The following is a 26,702-nucleotide window of genomic DNA, read 5'->3' as shown; positions in this document are numbered from 1 at the left end:
TCCTACTAACCATATACCACAATGGGAAGAATGATTATTTTCCCAGAGTCTGAGGATACAGAACCAGGCAGGAATAGATCAAGCAAACGTTCTCAACTGGCCAGGCTTGTTCACCATAACAGCTCCTGTAGTCAGCTAAGTGTCTGGAACCTCTTGGGGGTTAGAGTTCATCCCATTTTAAATCTCTGGTTTCCAGCAAGATCAGTGGAAGACACCATGGGAGGACACTTCTTGCACAGAAAGAACTACTTTGCTAAAACAAGGACGAGAGTGATGAAAGAAAATTACATCCTTCTGGCTCTCACAAAGTTTACAAGCACAGCCTCTTCAGGTGCAGGCCAAGGTAGAGACCCAGCTTTGCCCACACCACAAAGGAGGGAGAGGAAAGAAGCCTCTTCCTCTGTTCCTGTTGAACTTCTCTCTCCTTGGAAAAAAAAAAAAAAGAAAAAATACAAGGTCATATGTTTCAATAGGCTTACATGAGCGGGCTTCCTTCAATGAAAGAGCGAAGGTTAGGCAGCTATGAGTAACCATCTGCAACTGCACTGCTTGTGAAGGATGTGGGAAAGAGCTCCTGACTGTGATCTGTCATAGTAAGACTCCTGCCCATCCCTATGAAGCTTCTACTCCCACAGCCAAGCAGGGTAGAAAACAGTGGAAACATCTTGAGCACTCACACTGGTGGTGTTTTAGGTAAATAAATAATCTACCTACCTATTCCAAGAGGAAGACAATCATGTACCAGACTAAAGCTTCCTGGAGTGGGAACACATCCTCATAAAAAAAGGTGACAAGCACATCAGGAAAAATAGTCGTTTTGCAGACCACATTTATCCTCAAGGCTGAAGGTTGGATCCCCTGCTGTTGAATACAAGATTTCTCCTTTACAACTCTTAAAAAATAAATAAATAGAAGGGGGTGGAGGAGGTGCAAACGACAACACACATTCACATCCAATTGCAAAGAGCTGTAGCTCTGTGCAATGAAACTGCTTCCCAGGAGGGGATTTCGCAGCAAGAAAAAGAAAAAAATGTACAAAAGTATTCATAAGTATTAACGGATGCCAAAGTTAGAGATAGTTACCAATTTGGAAGCCAAAAGGTCAAAAAAGAAGAGGCACATCTGGCCTATGAGTAACTCAGGAGGAATTTATTTACGCAAGGAATGAGTGGCTGACAGAATGAACTGCTGCAGTCAGCACGGAGATCATGGGCTGAGCGCAGGAGGCACCCAAGGTCACCAAACACAGAACAGGATCAGCAAAGGAGAGGTGCAGTCAGTTTTGGACAGTTATAGGCCTCAGACAACTTTATGACCGATCACATTTTTTGGAATTAGTCTCCAATCCTATTCAACAGAACTATTTTGGAAAAATTGCCATTGAAGAAATAAGCACAGTCCAATGCCTGGAGAAAATTTTAAACCCAGCAGTACAGAAAGAGGCCTAAATGTCTGTCTTAGCCAAAAGATGCATTTGAAGAATCACGGGCTACTTACTTGTTTAAAAGTCCTTTCCGCTGAAGCACTGCTCTTCCCCAAGCTTCACTTTGTGAAGTCTGCTCTGCTATTAGCTTTCAAATTTGGTAGCTCCACCGTTGAGTACCATTTAACTTCAAAGGAGCTAAAGATATTTTAAACATTTGTGCTCTTGAATTTCAGAAGAGCAGAAATACTTCTTGGCAAGAGAGTGACAGAGGACAACTCTGCACCTCTGCCCATGTCTCCCAGATTGCCCTACCAAGGGATTACCTGCTTTTGAATCTGTCTGCACATCCACTCACATGAGCACGTCTCTCAGAGTCCTACCAGGAGCTGAAAACTGAGCTGCATATATTGGTTATATGGTTGCAGAATTCACAATTGAAGTGGCAAGAGAAACAATTCCCCATCACCTGTAAGCTTATGTTCTGCTGTAACTATTACCTCTCTCACCAGGACACCTATAGTTTGAGATAAACAGACTACACACAACCTTTGCAGACTGTGCATTTCACTGCCTTCTGGACATCTGAAGCTCCCAACTCCCCCTGTTCAAGATAGCCTTGCCTCTGAGATACTGCAACACAAACAAGTTTTAAAGTATTTTTCTTTAGAAAGCTACATGTAGAGGCTTAGACTAAAGTTTCCTCATCAGCCTCCTCCTTTGCAAAGTAGTATTTTGCAGAGTTACAACATGCCTAAAGAAGGTTTATGTTTAACTTGAGTTTAAGAATCAATGAATATTTCCTATTTTCCATAACATCGCATGAAAAACTGTTTACCAACTTAGCTTATACTACCATGTTTTTATTCATAATTTTCAGTGTAGAAGCTTATCTAAACACCCAAGCACTTTCTAACCGTCCATGTGACATCAGCTGTTCAGCATTTGCTCATAAAACTTGACCATACATAGTCTTCTCGGAATTAGTCAACAATAGCAGCAAATCTGTCACATAATGAAACAAGTGTTCTTGTATACTCACATCGGCTGCAACCACATGTACGAAGCTTTCCTTGTATTTGCAAAAAAAACACCACCAAACCCGCAAAATAAAACACATTATCTGCCTTCTCTGGAAAGAACAAGTTGTACGATGAATGCTTTTACAACGTATCAGATCCAGGAGCATGTAATTTCATCTGATCCTACACAAATCTTCATACAGACAGACCCTTATGCTTACAGTTACTGACCCCAGGACAAGCGTAAGAGCCTGTATTTATGAAATCACATGCAAAATCCGTACCTCTTATTCTGACTTTCCTTTAGGTCCTTACCACTCAATACTGCAGCTTAACACATGAATTTACTCTTACCCCTTACATTCTAGATCAAAGCAAACACAAATGCTTATAGGATCAAGACACAGGACTATAAGACTTCATTTCTTCCCATCAGCTTCATACAGCACGCATCACGAGTGCTTGTCCTTAACTTCGGTTTTCAAGGCAATTATGCAACACTTACTAGCAACAATCATTAGCTTATAATTTAAGAATAAGCATTTATTTCAGAGCTACTGTAATTCTAATCTAACAGTCTCATATCTACGCTAACATATTTATAATTCACTTCTGACAGCTTTAGTGTTTTCTTTATCACACTTTCACACCTATGCTTTTACACCATAGTCATGACTGCAATTCCTGCTCATCATGAGCTTTTCATTTGCATTAGACCTGGCACATAGCAGTTTTACTTTCAAAGCAAGCTGCATCTCCCAAGCCTCATATGTTTACAGAAAACACAAGCAGGTGGGCAGAGCAACTTTGAAGTTCATGCCTATTGTTGCAAACAAGCCCAATACCCTGATTCATAATGAACTTTAACCAACGGCCTGAGAAACCAGCATCTAAAGGCTCCAGTCTCCCTCTGCCTATGGAAGCAAAAACTGTTTTAGAGAAAGTTTGTTTTCAAGCTCACCAGCCTTGACAGTGTTTCATACCTCTTATCCCACAGGTTATTTAGGATTCTTTTTTCTTCCTATTCATCTTGACGACAAACTAGTGTTGGCGTCTGTGTTCAGTTATTCTTTCTTAGCACTTGCATGTTAGTCTGACTCTCCCCATGAGAAACTGGATACTAAACTGAGTGTTTTTACACTACCACTGTTTTGATTAGTATTTGTGCTTTCACAACTCTTAAAAAAATTACAGCTACACATGAGAGCATAAGCTCTCCTTGGAAAAATATTCTCTGACTTAAGGGTGGAAACAGATTCAAGATGTGTCAAGAATAGCATTCATGTGTTTTAGGGGTACCAAAACTAAATAACCTATGCACCTGTTTTAAATGTAGTTACATTCAAAAATGTCTGCAAAATCTCAGTATTATTCAAGAAGCAGAATCCCGGCACACTAACACAGCAGTAGAGAAGGATGAAGCAGTTTCACTTTTCATTGAATGTAAAGGTGAGCTCAGCATGAAATCAGTAGCCACAGGTGGCAGCTTCAAGTCTGATTTTGATGGGAAGAGTAACTGATCTCTACACAAAATCCACCAAAATAAGTACTTCACTATTAAAAAAACCAAAACATTTCACTCAAAACTGGAAACTGAATATATAGTGAAATTTAAGTCTTGCAGTAAGTTGTAGCAGTGACAGCACTCTTAAAGAGCCCAACATAATACATTTCTAAATGATAAGTGTCATGAAATTCACTTGAAAGAAAAGAGTAGACTGCCATGAATGGACAAGTTATTATGGAGCCAAGATTTCCATGCTCAGGGTATACTTATTCCTTAGAATAACAAATCAAGCCATTTTCAGACATATCAGCTTTTTAACAGCGAAGAACATTTCATATCGATTCTAAATTTAAACTTAACCTATGTTATTCAAAACAGGCTCTCAGACTACATTGTTTATTCTTCCCCTTCTAACTTTAGCAACTATAACTGCCTTAATATTGAAGCGTTGCATTCCTAATAACCTAATACACAAGGATATTAAGTACTAGTCATATTTTTGAATTTCCATTCTCATGAAGTGTAGTGAGCTCTTAGTAGAGACCAGGTATAGGCTCTAGCATGCTACATGATTGTTCTTGTAACAGGCAGCCACAATACAGCTGATACTCCCCCCAAAAGTTTAGACTACATAGTCTGATTGGTGCTGCCAAAGCCAATGTGACAAAGACAATCAGACTATGTGACAATTTATGTCACAAGACAAAAATTGAACTCCACTCCTTTATAGCAGGACAGAGCTGCATCACACTTTCAAGGCAAAACAGTGTTTTTCACTGCATAAAAGAGATCACGTTGAACTTCAGACTTAGTTGTGCCAGCTAGCACCCAAGCTCTCCGTTGCAACCACCTTCACCCCTGCTTTTTAATCAGGGATAATTTTACTGTTGAAGGCATTCAAAGGTTTAATTTACAAGTCTCTATTCATACTCATAGCTAATCTGGCAGTTCTAGTGGAAGCATCATTTGTGCTATTCAGACTAAAAGGTAACACCACATTTGCCCAAGGAGTAAATAGGAAGGAATAATCCTACTATCACTCAATTTGATTTTTTGTAAGTTGCACATAACACAGTTAACTTTCCAACACTTTTTATATTTAGATAATACTGCTGGGATCAGCAGCTCCCACGCTACATGCCCAAGCCAAAGGTTGCATTTGGGTGGCAGTTCAAAATACTCACTCCTTTGAAGTAATTTATGCACCCAAACCAAAGTATGTCTCTTCCACATGACGCAGTATGGATTCACTTTGCCCTCTGTAAAAAACACAGCACCTGGTCCGAACCAATATATTACACCTCAAATAATTTGCAGTGCTCTGTTTCCCCACAGGCTCAGAGCATGAGTAGAGCAACCCCTTGTCAACCAACACCACATGACATGGATTTGCCTGTCAGTAGTACACAAACAGTTGGTCCCAGCAGCATCTATTAGAGGTTTTGCCAGGTAAACCCTCTTCCACAGGGGAATAGTTTTGTTGGAGGGACAGATGTTCAGGGTGGTTAGTCATTGTTCAAGGGTTTTGTTCAGCAGCTGCCTTCAATGCACATCTTAAGAGGTTCTATAGTGAAGAACTATGTTTTAGAAGAGCTCAGGCATTTCCTTCCTTTCCTTAAATTACTACTGGATAATATGCTCCGGTAATAGCAGCAGTACAGATGGGGTAAGCTTACCATAATCTCCCGTTAGCAGACACCTTGTCAACATTATTTAAGCCATTCCTTGGAATGTTACAAACTGAAAACAATATTTCTTCCCATAAAGGCTTTCTTTGTCTCTGCTGTATTTCAGCCCAGAATTATACTACACAATATCTTAAATTAAAGCAGATAGAGTTCAAAGTTAGTCCAGTTCAATAGGCTAATAAACAAAGAGGTCATTGGACTGCTACTTTCATAGCCTGCATAACTTTAGAGTTAGCACACAAGAGAGGAGGAAAAGGAAGAAGTCAGTTTTAGCCAAAACCAGCCGAAGATCAATAAACATTTTTACCTCCTCCTTCCTTCTGTGATTGCTTCCTACCATCCTCTCCCACTCACCTAGCACTAACATCCTCTGGGGTTGTGTTTGCTTTCTTTACAGAGTACTCCACATAGTAAAGCATCAGGTTTAGAGCTGCAGTTGGTTAGACTCTGATCTTGTCCATCACAAAATACTACAGCTATTCCATCACCTCCAGCAACGGACTGAAGTCTATTAAATAAAAACGCTACTATGTTTAAGAGAGAACAGAAGCTTAGTAGTCCACTAAAGAAGATCTAAGTTGATAAGATTAAAGACATTGCCTCAGTTGAAAGGTAAGCTTCTAGCCAACATCTGTTGCTCTGTGGCAATGCCACATATGCATAAACCCCCCGGTTCACAAACTGCTTTTTAGCTTACAGCTCATGTTGAACAAGATGTACCAAAACCAGCCACAGTAATAACATATTTCAGGATCCTGTTGGTATACTCAAATGTATCAAAAATATCCAAAGATTGACAAGACAAAATACAGAAGTTTAAGTGAAGCATCACCATGTGCAAAACTTATAACTCATATTGGCAGTAATTTTAAAGGGTTACTCTTGTAATAGCCATGACATCCAACATCAGTACTACACTTAGATCAGTGCATCATACTGAATTACTCAGTTGGTGGATTTATCCACTAGATACAGTCAGAACTCAGATGTCTCTTTTAACACATGGTTCAGGCAACAGATATGAACTGATGTCTCCAAGTATTTAGGAAAGAAGCTCCAGAATAATACATCACCTATTTCTTACGTGTGAAGTCCATGCACGGAGATTTCTCTTGTCTTTGCTGGTTGTCAGCAAAAAGATATCATGAACAATATCTATTTTCAGGATCGACACCAGCCTTAAGGATTCATATCAGCTAGCAAAACTGACTTCAGCTGTTACTCACGTCTGTGCTTTTTTGTGGACTATCCAAGCCTACCACACATTCTTAAACACAGGCTGTTTTTATTAAAAATGCATATACACATGCAGTAAATTTATTTCCTTTTAAAATCATTATATCACTTTCCTATAAAGTAAATACAGTTAAACAAAACAAACAATATAAGATTGGTTAAAAACAGACATCCTGCAGCTCAAATAAATACTAAGAAAAGATGGCTTTATAGTTCAACTGCCTGAAAGAGCCACATGCTTTCAAGTTGCAGAAAGTGTACTGAAAAGCAATTCTATGCTATTTCTGTATGCTGACCTACCAGAGTGTGATGAGTCCCATCCACACTAGTGCCAGACTTCTGCGTTTTCAGTACATCGCCATAATCTGCTGCATCAAAGTTAGTCTTCCACACCATCACCTGCAGAAGAAAGTTATCTCTATTAAAGTTTTCCGTCTACGTTTACTTAAAGGTCAATTTTGTGAACACATCAGAAAAGAGTCAGCAGGTGCACACCAAAGCTTACCATCGATTAAATTAAGGATGTTATTTGTTAATATGCTACTGAATACAGACATAGCATAACTACGTTCTCAATGGGTAAGTGACCTCTTCCAACATTCTTTGGGTCAGGAACATCATGAAACTAGAGCCAGAGAACTTCAAAGCAACATTCAGAATACACCATCAAAACCACAAGATATATTAAAATACCATGCTTAGCATTATAGCACTTATCAGCCACACCCCAAACAACTAGTCACTGGTTTATCGTGAGATTCATTCACAGGAAAAGAAGAGAGTTAGTACTTTGAGACTAGCATTAGGGATCTTGAGCTAGTTCATCAGCTAAACACTAAAATTAAATCCCACTTATAGGCATCTTCTCTCCATAATGCAGTATTTACTTTGGAAGAGAGGCCTCTAACACATAAAGCACTTGAACATATCAAGAGCAAATCTATGAAGTAAAATCCTTAGCAGTGGCTCTAAAAGTCTAAAAAAGTTTAAGAGCAATCAGTCAACTATTTCAGAAGTCTGAAAGACACCTATGAAACCAGGCAGCTCATCTTGGTTATCAGAAACATCAGTGTTTATCCTTCACTTACAAGTTTTCATCCCTGCTTCATGTGAAATAAAAGCATTTTTCTTTTGTAGTTGCATAGTTAACCAACAAGGCCATTCCATTGTGTAACAGAAAAAAGTGATGCTCTTTTACTGTATAGATTGTCCCTTCACAGCTAGCAAAGGTGCTATTACAACAAAGATGGGCATTGCCACTTAGTCTAACCTGGGGACTAAGAGCAATGCCACACAGCTCAGTGAAGACCGATGACAGAAAAATGGATACTTAGACCACTACTTTGGGTTGAAGTCCATCCATATCTTCAGCAGGGCAACTCATACTAACTATGTTAAAACCAGCATATATTTGCAGCACAGGGTGCAAATGGCACCTCCTGATTCCAGCGGGCTCATACAACAGGCCTGTTTGCAGTTCAGTAATTAATTTTTTTTTTTTTAGACAGACTACATGCCTAAGTTACCCCACAAAAAAAAGGTTTCGACCTGTAGAGATGTTCTTGATTATTATTTCTCATACTTCTCTTGGATTCAGAAAGCTACTATTCAGCGAGGTCCATTCCACTGAAAAAGCTTCTTGTATATACACAACTGGCAATTTAAGACTAACGCTGTTTTCAATACTTATATTGTATGTTAAAGTTCTTCCTCCATGCACAGAAGGAAGAACAGCCTGCATTTTCAGACACAAACTTAAGAGAAGAGAGGCAGTTCCTTCATGGGAGCTAAGAAAAGGAAAGCCAACAGACACCCTTCCCAATACACGCGTTCAGAAACACAAAGCCTTGAACTACAATGGAAAAGGCTGCCAAAGAAGTCAGTTACGACCCCATGCCATAAATGTACCTTTACAAAGCACCTTTCTGGGGAGGCATTCATTGCCATTCAGTGTTTCAGTTTAACAATAGCAGGTGATACTTTGCAATGAGCATTACTTTAAAGAAATCCCAACCACAGGAGAGACAAAGAGGGAGCCAATAAAACAAGCCTTTTGAGGGAATCTACCTTACACAACAGAGAAATGTAGGCTAATACAGCCTCTTAAGCTAAAAATGAAATAAATAAAAAGTCAGCTTCTTGGCTATGCCTAGAAATTGAATACAAATAAAATTTCTGAAGTTTTCTGTTGAAAAATAAGTAAATGAATTACTGTATGACTGCAACTTCCAGCTACATCAGGGCTTTTAAGGAAGAGAGAAACAACAGCAAAGAGGTATATTTATTTGTTGTGCTAAATAAGCATTTCAAGAGCAAACCTTAATATAGTGACCCCAATATAATTTTTCCTAAGATGCATCTCTTCAAAACAGTCTGTTTAAAGGCTTAAATAAAAAGTGGTCTTAAGAGACAGGATGACAAGCTATGCCATCTATCTCTAATCTATAAAATAGAGTTAAAATGCAGCGGCTCCTGAAACTGTCATGAGCTACTGGTTTCCTCCTTGATAGCATACAACTGAAAACACACATTACGTAAGAGAACCCAAGCAAGTCATTTCAGCACAGTCCAGACATACTGGGTACATTTTTGCTTTCCCCCACTGACAACAGAAATCAAAACCCAGCAGCTCTTAAGAAATGTGAATCTGGATTATAACTCAGAACCAGAAGAAAGATCTCCCCTACTGCCCCAACTGCTTCATCCACAGAAACCCTTTACCAGCAGTACGAGACACCGAGGCTTTTAACCCTAGTGTACATATCAAGGTCAGCAGAGAAAAGTCCAACTCTGACCCAAACAGCTGTGCAACCACAGCATTAGCACAGCTTTGCACCAGGCTCCCATTAATAAAGAGATCTGTAGCCTATATTCGTGTCCAATCAGACTCAAAACCATCTGGCCTCAGTCACTGGAGATGGCTTAGCTACAGCGTCTCAAATAAGACTGAGAGGACAGATCTGTGGCAGGAGGAAAGCATTGAGGAGTATGAAATACAGCGTGTTGTAGACCAGTGGGGCCTGGAAGAGTATTCAAGGGAAGCATCCCTGCCTGCTTACTTGTCCTTACGCTTCTGTCTCAGAACTAGCCAGTGGCAGATCAGGAGACGATCCATCAGCGTAGCCCCATGATATTCAAGGTACCTCAACACAGCCATTCATACACCCATTTAACTTATTCCCCAGCAGATGCCTCAGAAAGGCATATATCAAGGGCTGTATACAGGATAATATTTCCTCTGTTGTACATACCCATTCCCAGATACTCCAGCTGAAGTGCTTCCTCACTAAGAAAAGTTTATGTTTAATATATCTCACTATTTTTAATGTTTTCTCTTTGAAAGCAGGAAGATGCCTCAAAAACAGTAACAAGGCACAAAACTATCAAATTAAACCAGTCACATACCTGTTCATCAGAACCTCCAGAGGCAAAAAAGTCTCCAGTTCTTGAAAAGGCTACACAGGTGGCTGGTCCCTGCAAATAGATTTAAAAGATAGGTTTAAAAAAACGTGAAAGAAAACAAAGTGTTATAAAGCTCTATTCATTACAGCTTTACAAGGTATTACCCATTTGACAGCAGCAATCTAAAGGCAAAATTTAAAAAGCTCTTATCTGTCAGGTAAGTGGGCCACAACTAACATGCTAAGCTCACTGGCACTTACTTACCACTGCCCACATTTTTGCCCCCAGTTCAAGAATTTTTCTTCTTTCACTTTTCAATATCTATGGCATTAAGACAGACAGGAACAAACCAAGTTTTACAGCTTCAAGCTTTTACTTCTTCCCCCTCAATCATTCTCACTTCCCTTTAGAATTAGAAATACCTAAAACTCCTGTTCATCTATTAAAAGCAGTGACACTGTTGAGTTTTGTTAAATGCAGCCTTCAGTTAGCCACTTGATGGAAAGGTTTGAAGGGGGAAAAGAGATTTAAACACAGATACACACAGAGCAGCAAAGGGCATATTGAGAAAGACTGTTACAAGTAAAATACCCTCACACCTGACAATTCTAGGCATTCATGAATCATAAGCCGTGTCCTATAAAAATATAAGTTTTTTTAAAACAAATTTGAGGAGTAATGAATCCACCTTTCAAGCTCCAACTGCCAAGCCTTCAGAATTTACATTTTTCAAGCTCCTCCTCACACCATGAAAACTAGAACCACGAAAGGAAAGTGCACTCAGCCAAGATTTTCACATAATTATGAAAGTCCAGGGGCCAGAACTTCAAACATTACCCAGAATCTTCAAGACATTTACACCACAAGACAACGTATTTCATGGACCACTGTGTGCACCAGATTCTCCATAGAAAATAGTATCTTCTCTCCACATGCTTTCCCAACAGCCTTTCTTTGACCATACACAGCTGTCACTAAGGGACAGCATAAAACACATGACTGAGGATGAAAATAGCCAACAGGCAGGGCTACAGGCAAGATGTGAAAGAATCAGTTCCACCATGAAGGAAAAGGTTGTGGGTTTGCTTTTTTTTTTATACAGTCATCACACGCTCTCCTATATATTTCTAGGATATTCCAGACAAACTGCTCACTGCAAAAGACCCAAGGCTTAAAGCTCTTGCCCACTCCACCACAACATAACTTCAAAACATGCCTGACCAGCTATCAGCCAAAGCAATCAATTCATATCAATTAATTCGGCCAAGGTTAGAAGCATTTTAAGTCAAGGAATCTGTACAAGCAGAATAACTGAACGCACAAGATTCAGTATTCAGAGCAGAATGCAATTACTCATTTTATTTCAGACTTGGCACTCAAGAAGTCCACAAAATACAAGACCACTGTTTCCAGAACAGGAAGAAGAAAAAGCCAAGGCTACCTGAGGAGCACTGGAAAGAAGAGCAGGTCACTGAATGGCAGACAGAGCAGCATCTGCAGAATATACTGTATTTGTATATTAGCTTCTACTTAGATAGTACTACAGAATACAGCAGAGTTTTGCAGGAGGCACTTATTCTCTTTGGATACCAACTAGCAGGACAAAGTCAACACGGGGGACATTCAAAGCCATCAAAACCAAAACAGAATCACTGCTTCATATCCCCTTATGCATGGAGCATGCGGCCAAGCAATGATAGAGGCTTCAAACCAAACAGGCACCTGCAGCAGCACAGAAGAATGCAAGCAGCAAGCAGGCACTCCTTACACCGCTATCGTTCGCCATGTTTAAGCTACAGGCTAACGATCTATGCAGGTTTGTGTTAGTTGTCAGGTTTAACTGAAGAATGGAAGGCTGGCTTGAAACTGCTTTTCTCTTAGTAGTTTCACAGAAGAGATGCCAGAGTTAATGCATTTTCAGGATCATCTTTGTATAGCACAGGCACTTGCATTTTGAAGAAGCCTTGCTCTTAAAACAGTCAGTTCTGAGAGTTTTTAAATGGTGCTGACTGCTACAGTACTGCTTGAGTAAAAGTACGCATTTCACACCACGCATCTATTTTAATACGTTCTCAACCTTCCAGAAAGCACGCAGGAGGACGCACATAGGAAGGATGAGGCAGGTGCTCTGAGATGCAGTTAAACAGAGCTGGGAAATTGTTACGAGTGTTTGAGCACAGGCAAACTGTTCTGCTTAGAATAAACAGCTGAGGACCCAGATAGTGAAGTTATGTCAGCTACTGAACATGTTACTTTGCAGACTGTCCTAAGCCTGAGCTTTCGCCCAAGCTGAAATGGGCAGAGGCAGGAATAAGCACTTCCAGGGGCTGCCTACAGCCAAGTTTGCTGGGAAAGCAAGCTGAACTTGTGACAGGCTGAAACATTAAAAAAAAAACCCAAAAAACAACCAGAAAAGCCACAACACAACCACCAGAAAACCCCACCACACAAACACACCTCCTGACAGAAGTAGAGTGATCCTCTTTCAAGTAAGATCATGTATCTCAGAAGGCAAGTAAGAAGCTTCTCCTCACCCTGTATCAAGTTGCAAGGACAGCCTATTCTATTAAGAGTTCACATCTTCCCAATGGGCATCACATAGAAATCTCACATCTAGTTTGTTTCTGGTTTCCCTTCTTTCTCTCCTACTTTGTAAAAGTGAACTTGTCATTATAAATCCTGAAGGTAGACAAATACCCAAAGATTGCATTTGGGATAAACACTCAACTCGCACTGCCGCCTGTGTCCCACAGTCCTGCGTGCTTTCAAATATGCTGGCACAAGGTTATGCCAGCAAAACTAGAGTCTTGATGTGGTCACTCCCAGTGTGAAGTGTTTTACCTTAATGTGTTTTAAAAGAAGCTATTTCCATATTATCATTTCACCTGCAGTGATTTCAAAAGGTTTTGAAGCCTTCTAATAGCAACATCTCACTCGAGAGATCTTGCCAGAATTGATCTAGTAGCAGCAATTTCAAGATGTATGCACAGTCATAACGTGACTAATCAACTAACACAGCATTAAATAGTGCAGATATTTCAAACCAAAGACACCCCCATCAATCAGCTGAAACAAAATATGCCTCTGCTTTCTAGTCCCACCCACCTTCCCCAGCAGTTCAGCTCTCTGACCACACTGTCAGGAATGGAGAATCTCTAAAAAAAACAAAAAACAAAAGCAAAAGATAAATAAGCAATAAGGAAGGACAGAAACAAGTACATAGCCAGAAAAGTGCAGTGGTGAACATTGCTCAAAGATAACAGAGCTGAGGATACAGAAGCTGCACTCTGACTGCAATAAACCAGTGAGGTTGGGAGGGCGAAAAAACACATTCAACACATTGCTTAAAACAAAATGTTCAGGAACAAGCACAAGTGAGGAATACTAGAGAGGAGCAACATTCCACAAAATTATTTTTCAGTCTAAGTATTTCAGTGTATTCAGACAAAATTTAGCACAATACAAATCACATCAAAACAGGCAATGAACTGACTCCAAAGTCATGGCATTCAGAAAGGAAAAAAAGAGTTCGACAGAACATATTCCTCCCAAAATAGAAACTGATATCAAAGACTGAATGTCCCTTTATAAATTGAAAGAAGGGGAACAAACAAGTCTATAGACACAACATCCTCTACAGATTTGTTGACATAAATTAAGTGAAAAGTGTTTTTGCTACATACACTTACAGCACTCTTCCCAGATATAACAGGTTTGCTATAGCAACATACAAATAATAGTTTGCCAAATACTCTCACAATTTAATATAAACACACAAAGCAAAAGTAAAAAGCTACACATGACAGTGATTAGACACAGCCTAACTCCCATTTGTTCCAGGTAAGCATGGCAGAGATCCAACAGGCTTCTGATGCAGTCCTGGACAACAGGTACATGGTTGGAGACTGAAGAATTCAAAACTGCCTTCAGATTTTTCTTCCCTTTAAACTTACTGTTTGCATCAAAAGTGTCAGAAAGCAGCAGTTGCATATTCTTCTATACAAGTTGTAGGGAGAATTTTAAGCTTATTTCCCATGCAACTAGAAAATGTGTGATACAGTAACCTTCTAAAGGACCGCTTTATTCCTCTTTCTTTAGCAAGATACAAATGCCCTTCTATTAGTATTTCCTGAGGGTTCAGAAGTTCCAGTTCTGCATCCTGATTGTGCTAGATGCTGCACACAAGCTGCTAGCACCAGTCCCCAAATTCCTACAGCTTCTTACCTTAGAGTAAACACCAAGCTGCAGAAAAAAGGATTGGACAATGAGATACACCAAGTCAGCAGTAAGGAACATTTCTATTTAGTCCTTAGCAGGCCAACAACATGAGGACTGTCGAGCTTTTGTGCATGTCAAAGTTTGAAATTATAATAATAGTTTTGGTAATACTGGGAGAGCGCTGCAGAAAGTTTGAGAGAAAGTACAGAAGAGAGCAAAATGTCATCCACTGGAAGTGTTGAGTGGGAAGAATATTGCCACTAATCAATATTCAGCTCATCTCTAGTGAAAGAGGAGTACCAGGCAGGGTGGAGATAAGCCCCAGGGAGCCTTGAAAAGGACAAATTGTTTGCACACTGGATGCGGCAAAGAAACTGGAAACAAAAAAAGGAAGCCAATGGAAGGAATGATAACAGAATCAAGCCTAGTCCTTTGCAGCAGTGTTCCCAATGAACAAGATTTGGGCAAGGTCAGTTAGCCATGCCATGGTAGCTGAAACTCCAGGTGACATCCCACTTCTAGCTGCATACGTAGGCAAGAAGGGTGAAGCACAGCACGTTACACAATCTAATTTATGTGCAGACTACCCCCCAGAGATAGAGATTATACCTTCTCCTTGTTTTCCCACTTCCTCCAGAAGGAGGCTAGTGATCACAAGGCCTTTATTGCCCTAGCAATTGACAGGTTGATCAGCTTACACAAAACACTAAGTGTGGCCTTAGAAAAAGACATTCAGAACTATCCTGAATGGCTTGAATGCATTCATCATCTAGAGAGATGGCATCCGAAGCCAGGACACAGATTACAACACTGAATGAGTGACTGGCAGGATGCTATTAGCATCAGTAACAATTGACACAGGGATGACGAGAGACAACAGGAATAGCATCCCTGAACACAAAGCTTTCAAAGGTGGAGCTAAAAATAGATCTCTGAAATAAATACTTAAGAGAAAGGCCAAGAGTTTAGTTTGGAGAAATGGAAATACACCTGGAGCAAACAGTCATACCTGCATGCAGATAGCAGATGAATGTGTACCATCTATAAATAATAAGTGGACAGTCACAGAGAAAGTCCTCTTGAGCACCATTTCCTCCCCCATAGAACTGCTGGAGGACAGAAGGTGCACAATTTCAAGAACAGCAGGGCCAATACCAACAGTCACTTCAAGTCAAGAAAGGCCAGACTTACGAGCTTCAGCTAGGAACAGAGCTAACATTTTGGCTTCAGCATAACAAAAGAAACATGAGCCAGGCTGGAGAGGGTCCAGGAATAAACTAGAGGAGAGTAGTTTAATGATGCACATCTGCACAATGAGAAGAGAAGCAGAGGGGAAGGTAGCTGGAAAGACAAGTGAGGTCAAGGATGCCAGTAGATTTTTTTTTTTTTTTTAAATCCTGGGAGAAACTAATGCATACGAGAAGCGCCAGATAAGAGGGAGGTGCCAAGAGCTGGAACAAGGCATATCTAGAGGATGTGAATAGTTGAATTAAAGGAAAGCTTCCTCTTCCGCTGCCCACAAAAGGGGATGTAGAAGTGGGAAGATACAAGCCAGTACATTCAGTCAAACTCTTCTGGAATAGATTAACTAGTGCAAAGAGAAAAAAAAGAGAGAGAAGTGATGAGGTCCGAGAAGCAAATCAGAGGCAGCAACAAGCACGCTGGGATCATCAGTTCAAGGCATAAAAGAAATAAACAGAGCAGTCATTGCCACTGTTCACAGTGCTTTCAACTGCTTCATGGCACATGGACAGATGGATACTGAAGTGACAGACGGTAGAGGAGCAAAAGATGCAAAGAATAAGTGATCAAGACAATTAGGAACACACCAAGAGCAAGTAAGAAACTTGATAAATGCATTCAAGTGCCAAAGAACATAGAAGGCCTGAGACAAGATGCTGGTGTCGTGTCTTTCACCTATCACTTGGTTTCAGCAGCAGATAAAGCAGTGAAGAGAGTTCAGTGAAGACCCATTCAAATTAACAGACCTTTTGGTAAGGCAGAAGCATTTAGCCTGTATCTCAGGATCAATTATGAACTTGCAGCAAGGAAACCCACAGCTATGAAGATCTAGTCAATCTCATCAAAAAAGGTGAAAGACAATAGCGGGATACATAGTAGGAAAAGAACTCTGAATTCAAAGACAGAGGCAGGAAGAAATACAAGAGGCAAGACAGGTGACAGTTAGACACTTGTCTCACAATCTGGTACAGGATGCAGCACATATCCTGCAGAAGAAGCATCAGACAGGAAAATCCAAGTCTTAGAAAGAGGCAAGAGCTGGGGAAAATAAAACTATGAAAGCCATGGATGTTTGTTGTCTTTTTACAAACAACACAGATACACCAAAGACAATGCGGAGAGAGGAAGAAGTGTCACCACAGGCATTGCACGCTGGCAAATCAAGAGGTACAGGACAGAGCTGAGTATTGTCCTCAAGTGGGGATGGAGTGGAAAGAATCTACATCTGTAATGATAAGGACAAGGAAAGTGTTTAGATAAGAAGGGCAGATTCCTAGAAACTGCACAATGGGGGTGATAGCAAAGGAGAGAAAGGGAGAGTGAAAGGGAGCCAAGGAGAAAAGCACATGAGACAGAGATGGCAATGGCAACGAGGGATGTTTTCATGCAGAATACCTCTGACAAGAAGTCACAAGGATTCTCAGTCCACTGAGCTTTGAAAGACTCTTGTATCTCTACACAGAGCAAGACTGTCATGCCTGCACCTTCCTTCACCAGGGAGTAAGGGCTACAGCAAACATAGGGAAAATTTATACTGGCACCTTATAATTGAATCTTCAGTAGCTTTTTAACTCCTGAAAGCTTCAGTTTAAAAGAAAAAATACAAGGGAAGAATAGAGCACTCATATTTCCTTTTAATACTCAGAAACACTAATCTAAAATAAATTGCTTGTTGTTAGCAACACACCCTTTCCCTCTCTTTAGTGGTCCAGGTCTGTGCAGCCCTGAGATGTCCTCACACCTTTCAAAGACGACCAGGCCTGCACGGATGTTTAATGTCACTAGGTAGAGCTGGCAACAGACAGTAAAGGAGCACATTTGTTTCTTGTGCACCTGCTCAGATCTTGCTCTTTAGTCAGCCAGCAGAGCAGAGAGCACTTATGCCACCTAGGTAAGTGGAACACAGCTACTTCATGGTTCAAGTCAAGGTTGCTTGGGGAAACATAACTTTGCATTTTCTGTCTTCCTATTTATAAACATAACCATGCAGATGTTTCCTAAATATTTACTGAGAACTTCCATTCCATTAAGGAAGTCAGTCTGGAAATGCTCTAATCAAATCACCCCAAAGGACAGACAGGCACTGTGTACATACCTGCTCTCCTCTAGCAACTCTCCAGAGGTGACTTACAGGCCCCAAAACATTCTGTTCCTTGAGGATGATTCAGCACCAGAGGTGGACCTACATACCAACCTGGTATCTCATCTGTATGGTATTAGGCAAGAATACTTCACAGTTTGAAGCACTCCAGAATTAAAATACGCAGCACAATACAGAATGATATTTTGCAGCTGCAAGATGTCAGCTCCAAGCCACAGACTCCTGCCTCTAACGATCCTTCTGCTACAAGGGGGACAGCTACATTACAATTAAAGACAATGTAAACTTGGCAATCCTCCCTATGTAAACTACAGCTAATCAGCTGCTAACAAATTCCTGGCACTCCAGCAGTTGCGTCAAAGTATGTCTAAAGGCCCTTTTTTTCCTTCAAGTGTCCATTCGCATGCTGCCTTCCCAGAACAACATAACAGCAGTCAGCTGTCAGAGTAAGAACAAAGTCTCAACCAGCATATTCACCCACACAAAGTCACAACTCAAGAATGTCTTCATAACAGGCTGTTCATTTGGTGACTAACCTATAGCCCTCACTTAAAAAGGCAAATCTACTTAATGACCAAAAAATCCACACCCACTCCATTTTTAGCCGCTTGGAGATACTGGCAGAAATCACAGCGAGGCTGGAGGGGAAGAAAAAAAGCCCTCAGTATTAAGCAGCCTGGGTTTATCTATGAGCAGAGCAGGCTAGAGAAGCAGCCACCGGTGCAGGAATCCACCCCAACAGCTTCTGATGAAAGCAGGGCCTGTTGTCACTGCCAGTTGCTTACTGCGAATGAAGCACAGGTTATCATATACTTTTAGTGGAAAAGCAAGGTATCTGTTAAATCAGACATTAAAAGAATCAACCCACAACAATACAGCACATGCCAGCCAGCAGAGGGAATACCTGCCCAAGGCTGTGCCAGGACTGGTTCCACAGCTATCTCAGTGCAATACCCTTGAAGACCACCAGAAAGCACTACCAGCCACTTTTATACTTCTACTTGTTTCCGAACTGAAGGAGGTGTAATCCCACAATGGCAACTACCCTTCAGCTGTGCCAGTGTCAAAGCATTTCCGATGTCAGTTAGATGCCTAGGAAAGCATGGCAGACATCTAACTGATCTGAAAGGGGGGGGGGAGGGGGCAGGAATAATATGGAACTTTAACTCTACTTCTGAACAGATGATTCACAAACCAACTGTTCTGTAGAAGCCCTGAGTTAATTACACCATCAGCCTAAAGGGACTTTCTATTGTCTAATTCCGAAGACCTCCATCACCATAATCAGTTTTGGACTCTCATTCAAAGCAAAACTTTTTGTGCCACTGCACTCATGGAGGAGCAGCCTAGAACAATAAGCAGGCACATCCCTTCCTGAGGCAAGGATGAGAGGTGCAAAGATCCACTGTCCCTCCACATTTACCCTTTTCCAGAAAGCTACTTCCTAAGCACTCACTTGATCAACTAACACGAAAGAAATATGAAAAAGGAGATTAGGACAACAGCTAGAAGCTTTGCAGCCCCTATCAATAGGGGTACCCACTTAGTCCAGTTTAATCCAGTTTTTTTCTTACTTAGTCAAAGTAAGAAAGTTTTATGCAGTCGAGGTTTACATGTTAGGATAGCCAGCATTTATTATCTTTCCCTCATTCTTTTCAGCATTTGAACCCTTTGGTCAGTTTTAATCAGATCTTCCCATGAAGTAGAGCTTTAAGTATGAGGTTGTCCTATTTTCCCATTAATATTACAAAAAAAGGAGAAAAGTTTATTAACACATAGTATAACAGAAGTTACAGAACAAACGACCTTTTTATACATCAGACAAGGCAGTCACTAAACTAAAGCCACAAGCCTGAATTATCAGTTTTGCAGCTTACATGGCTATCATCATTGCCCAGAACCATCTCCACCACCCCCAACAGCTTCAGGCAGTGATTTTTCCCCAGCTAGTTTTGATGCTTTAAGACTCAGCCCCCAGTTTAACAGAGGGACAAGTGGGTTAAGAATTTCTGTTTTCTTCGTCCCTTTGGAAAGGGAACCTTTAAAGCAGGTCTGCTTTTTCATGCCTTTGAGCCCCACTCAGCATGGACAATGAAATTAGTCTGTTTATTTTCATTTAACATTTAAAAAGAGAGCTCCAAGCATTCATATAATTAACCTTACAAGCAACACATCCAGCAGCATAATACTAATAGGCCAATCAGTTAAACTTAACCAACCAGCAGCATTTATCACCTTCAATTATTTAATTCAGACTGTTAACAAAATGGAAACATGTTCCCAAATCACATCGCAAAATATATTTCCTCCATTTTACCACTACTGTCCCTAAGTCTCCTGTCAGGTGATTTATCTTCATAACACTTAAGTCAGGGGGCCAAGTGTTATTTGCACCACTCTAGAGAGGGAGTCAGAGCTGTGGTACAGAGTGCACGACAGACCCAGGATTAGAGTCTGGGGTGCAGCTCCGACTGTGCCCCTTAGGACTTAGGCTTGCACCCTCAGTACTGGAGCTCCCTTTCTGCCTTGTTTTCTCATCCTCTCCATTCCTGCCTTACATCCTTCCCTCTCTATAGGCCTTCCCTTCAAAACAGTCATGATCTCAAAAATTATTACTAGTACTATCGTCATCGTTTTATGTAAGGAAGTTCTCAAAAGATTTTTTGGTCATGAAGAATGAAAGGCTCAAGCACAAATTTGGCTAGTTTGTTACGGGTTTGTATGTTACTGTATAAAAGGCTTTGTCTCACCTGGTGACCATGAAGGGTATACAGAAGTCTTCCTTCTAGCAAGTCCAGTATTTTAAGAGTTGAATCATTGGAAGCAGTAACCAGATAGTTTCCAGAGGGGTGAAAGGAAAGACTGTTTACCACAGCACTGTGCACTAAAGATGGAAAAAACGTACATAATCACCGAGACCAGTTTACATAAGCCCAAGGCGAAAGAATAAAATAAAGTACAAGCACATTCCAATTTTCTGTTATAAAGTTTAACAGGAAAATTATCATGGGGGAAACATTCCACAAAAACTCTTCAAAGCATTGGAGAACAAGGGCAGCATTCAATTCTTGTAAAAATAGGCACTACTTTATTGAAAGGAAAAAGGAAGCTTTGCCAATTATTCTGGGAGATTTAAGACTACAAAAGCTGCCAGCATAGCCCCAAAAAGTAACTATATGCACAAGTGAGCTATACGATTCTGCGAGAGAGCTGGACATTGACATATTTTACTACCATGGAGCTGCTGTTCTCGCTCCCAAGTGATTCTAGAATAAACTCTATATGCTGGTACATTAAGGAGAAGACTGAAATTATGATGAAAGAAACTCAAAGTTGGCATTGCACAGGTTCTTTTGGTTTACTACCCAACTCTAACCAAGATTGGGTTTCAGAGAAACTAGGAAAGAACCACCACCAACTTGAAAATGGTCCAGTATAAGCATTAGTCATTCAGCCATCCAATTCACCTCACCAAAAATTTAAAACAAGTATGAATAGACAAACTATCAGGAGTGTGAGCTTCCAATAAAGCAATCTTTCCTGCATGACAATGAAGCCTAAGAGTTATTTTGAAAAGACTTAAAGAAAACGCTCTAGGAAAAAAGTCAAACTACACTTTTGAGTTCACTGTAATATTAAACAATCTATCTAACTATCAGGAGTGTGAGCTTCCAATAAAGCAATCTTTCCTGCATGACAATGAAGCCTAAGAGTTATTTTGAAAAGACTTAAAGAAAACGCTAGGAAAAAAGTCAAACTACACTTTTAAGTTCACTGTAATATTAAACATCTATCTAATGCAGGGCTTTTTTCCCCCCTCCCCGAACTTTTACAAAACAGGCTATTGAACATATTTATTTATGAGAACATGCAGTACTTTACATATGCACAGCTTTCTGAGCGTACATGACATTACAGAATATTAAGACTATGCTTGAAAAGGGTTTTAACTATCCAATTATTCTTAATTATGCTATGTGCCCTCCAAATGTTCTGGTATCTCAAATCTACTACTACTAGTACATCTCCCCAACTAAATTTATATTCCCTTGAGAGACTACTGTACCTTCCAAATCCAAACTGCATGTTAAAAAAACACCAAAATACAATTTTAAGACACTAGAACCAAATATTATCTTTTGCAGATGTGGATTTGAAGCAGAAATCTGACATAACCTTGCTCAGTTGTAAAACATCTACTTTTTAAGCTCTCAGAAACACTAGATACCTCAGCTTAAGTTCTGAGAACATAACTCCCTCTTGACCTGGACTATTAAAAAAACACAGAAGAAAACATTAACTCAACACAGGTAACTTCTGAACAGTTATTCTTGTTGGTGCATACTGCCTCTGTCACACAGCTAGATCTTCCTCTACCCCCCCAGCCCTGTATTACACTATGTATTAAAGGAGAAAAAGTCTACGCGGAGTTTTTCTTCCTGAAAGAGTGCTAAATACATTTCTCCTTTGAAAATTTTATTCCGAGTGATTTGTAACATTCCTCACCCCATTAGTGTCTATATTCAGATAAAGCAAACATTTTGTCAACTGAGGCAAGTCCTGAAATGAATCACACCAGAAATAGACAAAGTTTATGATGTTCTAGATAGTGAATAAAGTATTTCCAGTTTCACCAAAATAACTTTTCATAATGGAAAGAAATCACACAGGCTGGCTGTGTAAGCAGTCACAGCTTCCGTGCCCAAGGAGTTCTTGGCTGTTGTAAGCTCAGAGAAAACTTCATCTCTCTTCTGCCAAAACAGCTCATACCTCCCACAAGACCATTCACAACACCTCTCCAAAAACTTGCGAACACATCCTGCAACCTCACTTTATTTCATGTTGTAAACAATAAATCCGGTGCAGCACAAGGTGGCATCTCCCAGTAACTTGTTGCTACAAGCCTACCCTTCTGCCAGCCAAGCCCTAGACAAATAACAGCCCCTTAAGGGACTTATACTGGGGAGTTAATTACTAAAATAGAGTCATGCCAGCCTATAGAATGACTGAACATTGCTGTCCCAAGTCTGGCAATACTACTTTTATGTAATCGGTGAATGTAACCTCTTAGTAACCAGCAGTCAGAAGATAAATTAGGATGGACTTGACACAGCCACAGTCCCCAGTGAACAGATAACCACCATTCAGCCCCAGCTGAACTGTATAAAAGTACCAATTGCTCTTTTTGAACAGCAATAAAGAAAGGTTAGAGCTGTTTCCATAGACCTGCAATAGTGGTGACCCACACACAATTTGCACAGGAAAAAAATGTCAGGCAATAACATCGGCCATTTTAGTAGGGGGATGATCTGCTGTATAAAAAAGTTAGCGCCAAGGAGAGGAGTAAAAGCATCTGTCTGTTCTCCTGTACAGTAAATGTGACCAGAGCATACTTTACTTTACCAAAAAACCACACCATACAAAAGATCTTGCAGTTTACTCTCTACTTCCAACTGTCATTTACAAATGTCACAGTTGGAACAAGTCCTGGCAACAAGAGCAACACTGCTAAAAGACTAATCAGTTTTGGAAAACAACCCAACTTTAACATGCAAAAGTCTGTCACACGGCTACTTATCTATTAACTCCTCGATGCAACTCAATCTTTAAAATGGATTCCCTTGAAATCAGGCAGCATAAGCATGTACTAAGGGAAGAGATGCCCTCTAGTGGGACTGAGATGGCAGCTTCACATGGAAGAGCCACAAAACTAAATCCACCAAAAGGCAAGCGTATAAACTGTCGGAAGAGTAAGACTTACAAACACACCTCCAGAACATGTTACAAATGCATGTTTGCAGTCACAGGTGCATGAAGTGACTGCATACAGCCACCACTGCAATTTTAGGTTTCTTTGGCTTTTATGACTCAATCATAGACTGGTTTGGGTTGGAAGGGGCCTTAAAGATCATCTAGTTCCCATGCCCCTGCATGGGCAGGGACACCTTCCACTAGACCAGGTTGCTCAAAGCCCCGTCCAGCCTGGCCTTGAGCACTTCCAGGGAGGGGGCATCCACAGCTTCTCTGGACAACCTGTTCCAGTGCCTCACCACCCTCACAGTGAGGAGTTTCTTCCTTATATCTAATCTAAATCTACCCTCTTTCAGTTTAAAGCCACTACCCCTTGTCCTATCGCTACATGCCCTTGTAAAAAGTCCCCTCTCCAGCTTTCTTGTAGACCCCCTTCAGGTACTGGAAGGCTGCTATAAGGTCTCCCCGAAGCCTTCTCTTCTCCAGGCTAAGCAACCCAAACTCTCTCAGCCTGTCTTCATAGGAGAGGTGCTCCAGCCCTCCGATCATCTTCATGGCCCTCCTCTAGACTCGCTCCAACAGGTCCATGTCCTTCTTATGTTGGGGGCCCCAGAGCTGGACACAGTACTCCAGCTGGGGTCTCACAAGAGTGGAGTAGAGGGGCAGAATCACCTCCCTCAACCTGCTGGCCACGCTTCTTTTGATGCAGCCCGGGATACAGTCGGCTTTCTGGGCTGAAAGTGCACATTGCTGGCTCATGTTGAGCTTCTCATCAGCCAACACCCTCAAGTCCTTCTCAGGGCTGTTCTCAATCCATTCTCTGCCCAGCCTGTATTTGTGTTTGGGATTGCCCCGACCCATGTGCAGGACCTCACACTTGGCCTTGTTGAACTTCATGAGGTTCGCATGGGCCCGCCTCTCAAGCCTGTCAAGATCCTTCTGGATGGCATCCCTTCCCCTCAGCGTGTCAACTGCACCACACAGCTTGATGTCAACAGCAAACTTGCTGAGAGTGCACTCAATCCCACTGTCCCTGTCACCAAAGATGTTAAACAGTGCCAGTCCCAATACCAACCCGAGGAACGCCCCTCGTCACTGGTCTCCACTTGGACATCAAGCCGTTGACTGCAACTCTTTGAGTGTGACCATCCAGCCAATTCCTTATCCACCAACTGGTCCACCCATCAAATCCATGTCTCTCCCATTTAGAGAGACAAGGATGTCGTGCGGGACAGTGTCAAATGCCTTGCAAAGTCCAGGTAGATGACATCAGTTGCTCTTCCCTTTTCCACCAACGCTGTAACCCCATCATAGAAGGCCACCAGATTTGTCAGGCACGATTTGCCCTTAGTGAAACCATGTTGGCTGTCACCAATCACCTCCTTATTTTCCATGTGCCTTAGCATAGTTTCCAGGAGGATCTGCTCCATGATCGTGCTGGGCACAGAGGTGAGACTGACCAGCCTGTAGTTCCCCAGGTCTTCCTTTTCTCACTGTCTAAAAGTGAGGGTTATGTTTCCCCTTTTCCAGTCAGTGGGAACTTCACCAACCTGCCACGACTTCTGAAATACGATGAATAGTGGCTTAGCAACTTCATCCGCCCGTTCCCTCAGGACCTGGATGCATCTCTCATCAGGTCCCATGGACTTGTGCACCTTCAGGTGCCTTAGATGGTCTCAAATCTGATGTTCTCCCACAATGGGCAGCTCGTCATTCTCCCAGTCCCTGCCTTTGCCTTCTGTGGCTTGGGCAGTGAGGCTTGAGTGCTTCCTGGTGAAGATTGAGGCAAAAAAGTCATTGAGTACCTCAGCCTTCTCCATATCCCGGGTAACGGGTCTCCCGTTTCCTTCCAGAGGGGGCCCACATTTTCCATCGTCTTCCTTTTATCACCGACATACCTATAGAAGCTTTTCTTCTATTTCTAGTCCAAAATTTAATAAACAATTAGAATTTACACAGTAGCTGTTAAAAATAGCACTCATAACAGGAAAGATCACTTCAATAGCAAGGGTGTCAGACTAAAATGCCATTCAGTAAGGGTGGGATACAGGGGAAATATATAACTCCAAGACAAAAAATAAACCTGGCAGCCAAACCTAAACCACATTAGATTCAGACAATTTAATAGCAGTAAGTGGAAAGCAGGAAGTGATCATTTTTGAGCCAAGTTATACTGTGGCTGGAAAGACGCACTGCAGATCTTACTACTGTTGAAAAGCTGATAAAGTATGTTAAAGGACAATCTGATACTGTTCAAGTATTTAAACATGCTACCTATTTTAGCAACAAGACTTCAGAAAGGCATTTCCAAGTTTTGATATGGGTCACAAGTTAACAATAGTTATTACACAGAGTCACACTTCAATATTCATCATTGTAATGCTCAATACCGATGAACAGTCCTCAAAAGGCTTGATTTCTATTAGATTGTTAACTATCAGAGAACTGGCAGTGATTGTGAGTGTAAGAGTATAGGAATAACTGAAGAAATAAAATAAATCATTATATGAGAGTTCTAGGAGCTCAGGCAGGCTTACAGCTGAAAGAGTTCAAAGAGTGCTCGACTTGACTATACAGGGAAAATACACTTGAGAGGAGGACCTCACATTTAGAAGCCAGAATAAAACACAACCCAGGTGCAGGAAGCTGATGCTAGAAATACGATTTTTTTTCTACCCAAGAAAAAACTCTTTTCCAATGATGGTGGTGTCAACATTGGTGCTTAACAGTCAGATCAACTGATCATAATGGTGTTTCCATCTACATGCAAAAAGCAGAAGAACAGCACTCTATATACAGCAAAATTACAAAAAGATTCCAAAGTTTATAGACTGTTCCCACTCCGCAGCAACCTCTTTTTGGGGACCTTTTATTTACTTTTTTATGGAACCCAAAGGACTTTCATAATCTTAATAGCTTCTCTGCAGACAATCCACATTTGCTTCGAGATAAGTAACTCTCATTGCTCCTACCTACCAGAAGAGGCCTAGTCTTTCACAGGTCGCTGTTAAGGAAGACAAACAGAGGAACTCTGCTCCTTAAACATCACTACACCTTCTCTGCCTTTCTATATCAAGGGAAACTAGAGAACTTGCTTTAGTTGGAACTCAAT

General features: G+C 41.0%; 1 protein-coding gene across 1 annotated transcript in view; it reads right to left on the bottom strand.

The window, feature by feature from the left end:
- POC1A (POC1 centriolar protein A) overlaps positions 1-26,702 on the bottom strand; it is a 63,978-nt gene that overhangs the window by 23,805 nt on the left and 13,471 nt on the right. Inside the window, exons 7-9 of the mRNA XM_009321846.1 lie at positions 20,590-20,723; positions 10,282-10,350; positions 7,177-7,275 (exon numbers count right to left, since the gene is read on the bottom strand). Coding sequence (XP_009320121.1) covers positions 7,177-7,275; positions 10,282-10,350; positions 20,590-20,723 — 302 coding nt within the window. The remainder of the gene's footprint in view (positions 1-7,176; positions 7,276-10,281; positions 10,351-20,589; positions 20,724-26,702) is intronic.

This window comes from Pygoscelis adeliae, unplaced genomic scaffold (genome assembly GCF_000699105.1).
Source record: "Pygoscelis adeliae isolate BGI_AS28 unplaced genomic scaffold, ASM69910v1 Scaffold94, whole genome shotgun sequence".
Taxonomy (NCBI): Eukaryota; Metazoa; Chordata; class Aves; order Sphenisciformes; family Spheniscidae; genus Pygoscelis; species Pygoscelis adeliae.
This window is presented reverse-complemented; position numbering and strand designations above follow the sequence as displayed.